This window comes from Onychostoma macrolepis, chromosome 22 (genome assembly GCF_012432095.1).
Source record: "Onychostoma macrolepis isolate SWU-2019 chromosome 22, ASM1243209v1, whole genome shotgun sequence".
In the NCBI taxonomy this organism is placed as follows: Eukaryota; Metazoa; Chordata; class Actinopteri; order Cypriniformes; family Cyprinidae; genus Onychostoma; species Onychostoma macrolepis.
In genome coordinates this window covers 38,192,341-38,200,613 of record NC_081176.1, presented here as the reverse complement: position 1 = coordinate 38,200,613, position 8,273 = coordinate 38,192,341, and the positions used below count along the sequence as shown (strand labels likewise).

The 8,273-nt window shown below is 38.8% G+C and overlaps 2 protein-coding genes across 4 annotated transcripts; one reads left to right on the top strand and one right to left on the bottom strand.

Moving 5' to 3' along the window:
* Positions 1-1,621: 1,621 nt before the first annotated feature.
* On the bottom strand, positions 1,622-3,551 carry LOC131530961 (uncharacterized). The gene is made up of 3 exons (XM_058761517.1): positions 3,266-3,551; positions 2,433-2,753; positions 1,622-1,743 (listed from the first exon to the last, which is right to left on the bottom strand). Exons 1-3 carry the CDS (start codon positions 3,549-3,551, stop codon positions 1,622-1,624), a joined length of 729 nt encoding a protein of 242 aa, XP_058617500.1.
* LOC131530958 (histone-lysine N-methyltransferase 2D-like) lies at positions 3,355-5,177 on the top strand. Of its 3 annotated transcripts, none has more exons than XM_058761514.1 (2): positions 3,355-3,474; positions 4,139-5,177. In XM_058761514.1, exon 2 carries the CDS (start codon positions 4,176-4,178, stop codon positions 5,163-5,165), a length of 990 nt encoding a protein of 329 aa, XP_058617497.1. In that variant the 5' UTR covers positions 3,355-3,474; positions 4,139-4,175; the 3' UTR covers positions 5,166-5,177. The 3 variants fall into 3 exon arrangements, with proteins under 3 accessions (XP_058617497.1, XP_058617496.1, XP_058617495.1); XM_058761513.1 differs by lacking the exon at positions 3,355-3,474 and adding an exon at positions 3,598-3,721; XM_058761512.1 differs by lacking the exon at positions 3,355-3,474 and adding an exon at positions 3,598-3,721 and having other exon boundaries at positions 4,097-5,177.
* Positions 5,178-8,273: the final 3,096 nt, after the last annotated feature.

Here is an 8,273-nt window from a genome sequence, read left to right as displayed (position 1 = left end):
TCTCTCTGAAGTGCTCGTCTAACAATTTGTGCGGAGATGTCCACAGGATTTGGTAGAAAAGGTGAAGCCATTGCAACAGACACTGGGATATGTGACGTCACCTATGTTTCTTTGATCACAGCTGATTGGTCGAATTTCAGTCTGAGATCTCGAATCCAGAACATAACCTGCCCCGGAGCAGGTTAGTCGTGCAGCATAAGATACCATGGCGACGAACAACGCTTAAAGCCGAGCTACCTTCATGGTACCTAAAACCCAGAGTTGGGGCAAACTAAACTGAAACTTACCTGGCTAGCCAGCTAATCCGGCTTCATGGTACAGGCCCCAGGAATCTTCATCCTGGATGAGAAGATTCATCCTGGATCTATGTCTGATCTGAAATCTACACTTTGGCTTACAAATAATAACAGAAGATTATTTCATTTTTCCCTAAATTATTTAAATGACAGAACTCAATGTTTAGAACTCAATGTTTAGAACAAATTTTATCTAATATTGCAGTTTGTTAGAATCATAATCAATTAAATTAACTGAATTTTCTGTTTGTTTATATATTAATATTGTCTCTTTATTGTACATTATGCTCAGTTAGGTGCTTGAATTTGAATGTTGTGAATCAGATGTCTTTTATTGGACATGTAGAGAACATTTTGTCTTTTGTCTGAGTTCATGATTCCTGCTTTTTATTCCCCCATCCTACATTCTGGTCTCTCGCCAGAACACAGTAGAAAACACATATTCAACAGTGCCAAACACTTTGATATGTGTGATAAACCAGGAAGGTATTTTTTCAATTGTATGTCACATCTATGTCATGTTTACTTTTTGAAGGTGACAAAATAAAGTGCTTAACAACTGTTTAACAATTAAAGATTAGGATTTAATTGTAAAATAGTGAAGTAAAGGTAGGCGTCCCACAGGGTGGACGGTGACAGTTAAGAGGTTAATGGTAAGGCAATATTTGTGAACAACTGTGCACGTCAGACAATAAATCCCCAAAAAACTATGCATGCATCCATCTTAAATGGACAGCATTCTTAATTAAATACCTATCTGTGTCATTAATGTTAACCAACAAAAGATGTTAAATAAATATATACTTGCTAAGTAAACCTACTGTATCTGAAAAAGAGTTTAATTTATGTCTCTCCCAAAAAAATGAAAATTTAGTTTTTCCCAAATGCAATCCTTGGTTCAAATTTCTCATAAACTTAATTTAGAGTATTTGGTATAAAGAGAGAAGAATTGACTATTTTTGTTTGAAGACTACATATAAAATAGCTACCACAATAAATGTTGGTAACTGGTTTGACTAAAAGTAATGACTAAAAGTTGACAAAAATGCAATGCCTTTTGTCGACTAAAACTGTGAACGACTCAAATTACTAAAATTTGACTAAGACTATTAAATATTTTCATCTCAAGATAAAGACTAAGACTAAATCAAAAAAGCCTGCCAAAATTAACACTGTATCTCACCTTGTCATAACTGTGCAGCACCCTGGTTCCTGTTTGGACAATAATAACAAACTCTTAATTTGGCCAATTAAAATAAAAACACATACCCTAACACATTTAAAAGATTTTTGCACAATGAATCTCATATTTTCATTTTGTAAGATTAGCTGTAATACTTGCCATTTTGTCTTGATTTGTGCCAACAGTAAATCACACCAATTGCAGCCAGCAACAGAACAACAGCAGTAACACCACTAATAATAGCAGCTGAAGACAGACCTGAATCTGGAACAGATAAATACTGTCATTATGAATAGAGATTGACTGACAATAAACTTTACCAATACTTCACTGTCATTTACAGCTTTGTGTAAAACATTGAATGATATTGATAAATGGAACCATCTGGTTTTTAGAAACTACAGCTAAAACAGTGACTCTAACAAGATAACTGTTTAAAGCTGCTTTACTTTGGCTCTGTTCGGTGTCTTGTGTCAAAAATCCAACGAAGCTGGTAGTGACGATTCTCTGACCAATCAGTGATCTGTAGTGTTTACACGTCACATTTTAGTACTGTATGGCTGGCTTGGAACCTCAACCAAGGTGGTACTAAAAACTTACCAGATACAAGGTACTGTACACAGCAGAAAACCCCCAAAAAGTGAGCTGAATCAAACTGCCGTACCATGCAGTGGAAATGTGCCAATATATTGTGCACTTTTCTTATTATTAACAATACACTTCAAAATTGTAAAATCAATAATGTGACATAAATGTGACAACTGTCTGTTGCTTTGATGTGCATAAGAAGATGATGGAGATGACCAACAACAAAATTAATAAAAACTTTATAAATAGTTAAAAAAAAAAAAAAATTACTGAGAAGATTTAAGTATATAATAAGATTTAAAACAACTGGTTTTCTAAAATTGCTCTAGGGGAAAAGGCACTGAATGAAAAAAAATGATACTCACCAGTGACAGTAACACTGAATCTCCTGATGATACTAAATCTGCTGCTGTCGGTTCGTAGTGTATAATTTCCAGAGTCTTTGTTTGTGGTGTTCACGATGGTCAGAGATCCAGTCTGATGATCCAGCTTCAGTCGGTTTCTGAATCTCTCATCACACTGAACATCTGTACAGATCTTACTGAAAACTCTAGAGATTTCAGCGATGAGAATGTCATTAAAATACCACGTCATCAAATAAATTTGTTTTTTAATTTCACCAGGATATAAAGTGACAGAATCTCCCTCCTTTCTCTTCATTTCATCTCGTTCAGCAGCAGGAACATCTGAAACACAAACCAACAACTACTGGAGGATCTTTCTCTCACATAACATGCGAGAACTGTAGAGATGAAAACAATAAAACATGCTCTCTTTTATTCATTTTTTTTATTATGCAACATTTATCCACATTTTGTGAAAATGAAAATATTTTACATAAAGTCCTCTGCATTTTGGATTGCTGGTGAACTAAAAATCAGTATGATATACTGGATGCATTTAAACCGATGATAATAGAAGGTGATCATAGATCACATGATGTACAGAACAAAACTAGCTGATAAAACTCAATGGAAAAACAAAATTATTTCAATCGAATTGAACTAAATTAATGTTACAAATTCTACTTTGGTAAGTGTTTTTGAAGAAATGATATATATGTAAATTAATAATAGAAGATATACATGTATACAGATGTAAGAGAAAAACACCTCTGAATATCACTGCAAAACATCACTAAACACATTTATGATGTGATTTAAATATACAAGAATTGATTTCAAACACAATGACTCACCATGAACAAAAACACTGAAGATCTTTTCACTGTCACTGTTGCTGTTGATTATCTTCAATTTATATTCTCCAGAGTCTGTGATTCTGGTGTTCATGATGGTCAGAGATCCAGTCTGATGATCCAGCTTCAGTCTGTCTCTGAATCTCTCTTCACACTGATCATCTGTACAGATCTTACTCTGATTGCCAGTGATTTCAGCGATGCGAATGGTATTTAAATACCATATAATCTTTTCTTGTTGGTTTGTTTTAACACCAGTGTGCAGAGTGACTGAATCTCCCTCCATCACAAACACTACCTCTCTGTCTGCACCAAAACCAGAAGCACCTAAAGAAGAAATGAACAAATAATTCTACGCAAAATTATAAGAAAAGCAATCAACAGTCAGTTGTGAATCAAATGAAAATATACACCTGGAATGTGCATTTTTCTTTTCTTTTTCTCTACAGATCCCAGGTAAAAATAAAGTATACTTGAATGCACTAAAAATACTTAAATACCAGCAAGTACATTTGTAGTACATTCTTATTTTTTGTGCTAAGTAAAATTTGAAAACGTATACACTATGTTACATGTCTGCCTGTCTGTGAGCTCCATTGTCCTTATATGTTTTTTTTCCGGCTTTCTTTCATTAGCTCCTCATTAGTTAATTATCGTTTCATTGTCCCCACCTGTGTTTGATTACTATCTCGTTACCTTCTTTGTTTCAGTTGGCTTTATAAGCATTCAGTTTGGTTTTCTCCCTTGTCGTGTCTTAAAGTTAGGTAGTGTCATGTTGAAGTGATATATTGTCTTGTAATGTGATTTCTGAACTATTATTCATCATTAAAGTCCTTAAGTTTCGTTCCTTTGTCTCCTTGCACTTCGTGGAAGACCCCACACGTAACAGAAGACACGACCGACACCGAATATGCTGGCGGCGGAAACCAGGCTGTGGACTTTACGGCAGGCCGGTTGGAGATTGGAGCGGTATGTGGAGGAATTCTGTGAGCTAGCCCATCAGCTGAGCTGGCGCGACGCCGTTCTTGGTGCGTGCTTTCTGCAGGGGCTGGACGACGATATTATCCGATGCGATCTTCCTTCCTCGGATTTTCCCCTGAAAGAACTCCTTAATCTGGTACTGTTGTTAAATGATTCCAACTTCGAAATTCACGAAGTAGTAGAACCCCGTCAGTCTAGTTGTCCAGCCCATGCAGAAGCACGCCACATCGCGCCAGCTCACCTAAAGCCCGGAACCCCCACATACCGCACCAATCGCTCGGACCACCTGCCCGACCACAAATACCCCCAAGTCCTCCTCAACACCTCCATCGTCCCCAGTTCTGGAAGGCCGCCGAGAAGCACGGCCAACCCGCCGACTGAGAGAGCGGCCAACCCGCCGCCGAGAAGTGTGGCAGGCCTGCTGGTCCCGTCCAGCTCACCTTCGCCTCCGCTGGTCCCGTCCAGCTCACCTTCGCCTCCGCTGGTCCAGTCCAGCTCCCCTTCGCCTCCACTGGTTCCGCCCAGTTCCGCGCCGCCCGAGCGCATTAAAGAATCCGCGCTTCCAGAGCGCCCCCCTGTCCCTGCGCCAAGAAGGCGCCTCCCTAGCTCCGCGCTTCCCGAGCGCCCCCTAGAGATAGCGCTTCCAGAGCGTCCTCCAGTACCTGCGCCAAGAAGGCGCCTCCCTGTCTCCGTGCTGCAAGAGCGCCCCCTAGAATTCGCGCTGCAAGAGCACACACAGTGCCTGCGCCACGAAGGCGCCTCCCTGTCTCCGCGCTACAAGAGCGCCACCCAGAACCCGCGCTGCAAGAGCGCACCCCAGTGCCTGCGCCACGAAGGCGCCTCCCTGTCTCCGTGCTGCCAGAGCGCCCCCAAGAGTCCGCACTGTCCGAGCGGCCCCAAGAATCCAAACGAAGATTGAAGGCCCTTAATTTCCGCCTTAAGTTTTTTTGGGGGGGGGCTATTCACCTGTGTGTCCTGCTCCGTCTTGGGCGCCCAAGCTCCTGGATCCTCCATGGGCGCCCAAGCTCCCTGCTCCACCTAGGCCTTCTAAGCCTCCTGACCCGCCATGGCCGCCGGAGTCCCCTGATCCGCCCTGGATGCCTCCTCTATGCCTTGTGTCTCCGTCCTGCTCCGACATCCAGGGTCCGACATCCAGGGTCCGACATCCACCCCTCCCGGTTGGAACTGTTACGGCGCGGGACGCGCCTACCGGGAGGGGGAGATACCTGCTGGTCCCGTCCAGCTCACCTTCGCCTCCGCTGGTCCCGTCCAGCTCACCTTCGCCTCCGCTGGTCCAGTCCAGCTCCCCTTCGCCTCCACTGGTTCCGCCCAGTTCCGCCATCCAGGGTCCGACATCCACCCCTCCCGGTTGGAACTGTTACGGCGCGGGACGCGCCTACCGGGAGGGGGAGATACCTGCTGGTCCCGTCCAGCTCTGACATGTAGCTGACATACTGTTACATGTCTGCCTGTCTGTAATCTCCATTGTCCTTATATGGTTTTGTTCCGGCTTTCTTTCATTAGCTCCTCATTAGTTAATTATCGTTTCATTGTCCCCACCTGTGTTTGATTACTATCTCGTTACCTTTGTTTCAGTTGGCTTTATAAGCATTAAGTTTGGTTTTCTCCCTTGTTGTGTCTTAAAGTTAGGTAGCGTCATGTTGAAGTGATATATCGTCTTGTAATGTGATTTCTGTTATTTATGAACTATTATTCATCATTAAAGTACTTAAGTTTCGTTCCTTCGTCTCCTTGCACTTCGTGGAAGACACCACATGTAACACAATAAATACATTAATTAAAAGCAGCCTTCTTCTTCAGTATTTCAGTGCAATTACAAAAGTATAAATATAACTGATATTTAAATTGATTGTTAGTACACTGAAATAAAGTATGCTACAGCAAAAATATACAGAGGACTTTTATTAGTGTATTTCTTAAAAGTGTGCTTTGAATGATTAAAAAAATTGTTCAGTGCTAGTACACTTTTATATAGTTATCCTATACTTATTTTATTTAAAATATATTAGTAATGTAATAGTTATAAGTACATTTTCCCAACTGTGCTACTTAAGTACACTTAATATAAATACACTAATTAGCACTAACCCTTAAATTGAGTTTGTGTAGTCAGATAAAATACATCAGAATTGTTTTATAATTGCATTGCTTAAAAGTGTGCTATGATCACTTTACATTAAATTTTAGTGGATTTTTATATGTATTACTTTTATATGTATTTGTGTGGTGTGTGAAGGGATTTTGTTGTACGTCACAAAAAAAAGCATTTTTGATGAAAGAGATACTGTTTTGTTTGTTTGTATGTTTGCACCTGTGCTGCATTGTTAATGCTGTATCTATGTGGTAATGGGGTAATTATCCTTTCAATCTATGGGTGTTTACATTTACATGGATTACATTTACAGTAATTTTAATCAAATGTATTATTTCTAAAATTCAAGTAGTTAATTTATTAATGATGGAAAACAACAGCTTCATGAAGTGACTATACAGTAGGTGTAATTTTAGAATGTGTTTAAATTTAACAGTAAGTACTTGAATTGATATATTTTTTAATGTAGAACAACATGCTACTAATGACAGTAATAGAGTACTTAATTGCACTATTTAAAGACACTATGAACATGTAGTTAAGTATATCATATAAAGGGAATGTTAACATAATTACAATACATTTTAAATGAATGATCTAATCTATAAAAATGTGTGGGCAATACATTATAAATACATTTTGTATATATTCATTATATATTATTCTTATATTTTAAATAATTTATAAGTGTATTTTATGTGTATGGTGAGTATATTTAACAGCATATGAAATATAGTTTCAATTGTACTACAAGTGGTAACTAAATGCATATTTTTTAGAACGTATGTAAAAAAAAAAACACATTTTAGTTCATATTCATGGTGTCCCAAAATAGCACTGTTGAGTACACTTCTGTTCTTAAGATTATATTAAGAAGTACTGAAGAATAATTTTTAGTAGCTATAGTAAGTACAAAATTAGTGCGCTTTGATAGAGAAAATATAGGACTTAAAAATATAGTACGTTATGGAAGTGTACTAAGTGTTCTTAAAAAAATAATAAAAAAGGTGTATTTTTACTGCACCTTTCTTCACCTGGGACAAATACTGTGGGTACAGAAATACGTCTGGATTCATTAAATTAAATTTCGAAGCGAAAGTGAAAGCACCATGATTCATGTAGACTACTCTTTTCAGCCCTCAAGTTCAAGTAGCAGAGACTGTAACATACATGCTTAAATGGCTTACAGTGGCCACATAAACACACACACACACACACACACTGCAAAATGCAAGTGACAAATGCATTTCTGTCGAATATAAAGCGATTAGAGCTGATACTGATACAAAACGAGGTCACTTTCGGTTTTTAGCCTATCTGCGTCTGAATGAGAAAATATAGCCTATAGGCCAAGTCTATGTCTTACCATCTAGAAAACACCAGAGCAAGGGAAAACTAAACAGAAGCCTCATTTTCACCATTTGTCCTTAAAAAGAAGAAAAAAAAAAAAGAAAAGAAAAAAAATCAATGCAGATTTTGATACACAAATGTTCCGCCTTTTTTTCTACCTCGATGTCGAAGCAGATGAAGATTATACAGGTGGCTGCAATGAGGGGAGGAGTGTACTTTACGGTCAAAACGGACAGTTCTGAATGCTCTGTAGCCAAGGGCGTAGATTTGCGTTTGACATGTGGACATAACAGCAGAATCCAGGTAGATTCAGAAAGAAAACTCTACTGTTGATGTAGTAACGAACACAACTTTCACGCCTGTCTGATTGACAGATATACCGCACGTTCTTATTTCAGTGTTGATTTTTTGTTTTGTGGATATTTTAGCTGACAGTTTGCTTTAGGTTACATAGCTAGTTAAATATTGCCCGCGGCGAGTCAGGACGCTGTTCAAAGTCCTGCCGCACCAGAGAGCATAAAATCACATTATATTTGTCCCAATTAATTGTTATTGTGCATAATG

Bases quoted from the DNA above. Each gene is read 5' to 3' on its own strand.
- LOC131530961 (XM_058761517.1), bottom strand. From the start codon at position 3,551: ATGGAGGGAGATTCAGTCACTCTGCACACTGGTGTTAAAACAAACCAA. The intron at 2,754-3,265 runs GTGAGTCATTGT...TTTGTGTTTCAG, and splicing joins CTTCAGTGTTTTTGTTCATG to ATGTTCCTGCTGCTGAACGA. The intron at 1,744-2,432 runs GTGAGTATCATT...TATCTGTTCCAG, and splicing joins ATTCAGTGTTACTGTCACTG to ATTCAGGTCTGTCTTCAGCT.
- LOC131530958 (XM_058761514.1), top strand. From the start codon at position 4,176: ATGCTGGCGGCGGAAACCAGGCTGTGGACTTTACGGCAGGCCGGTTGG.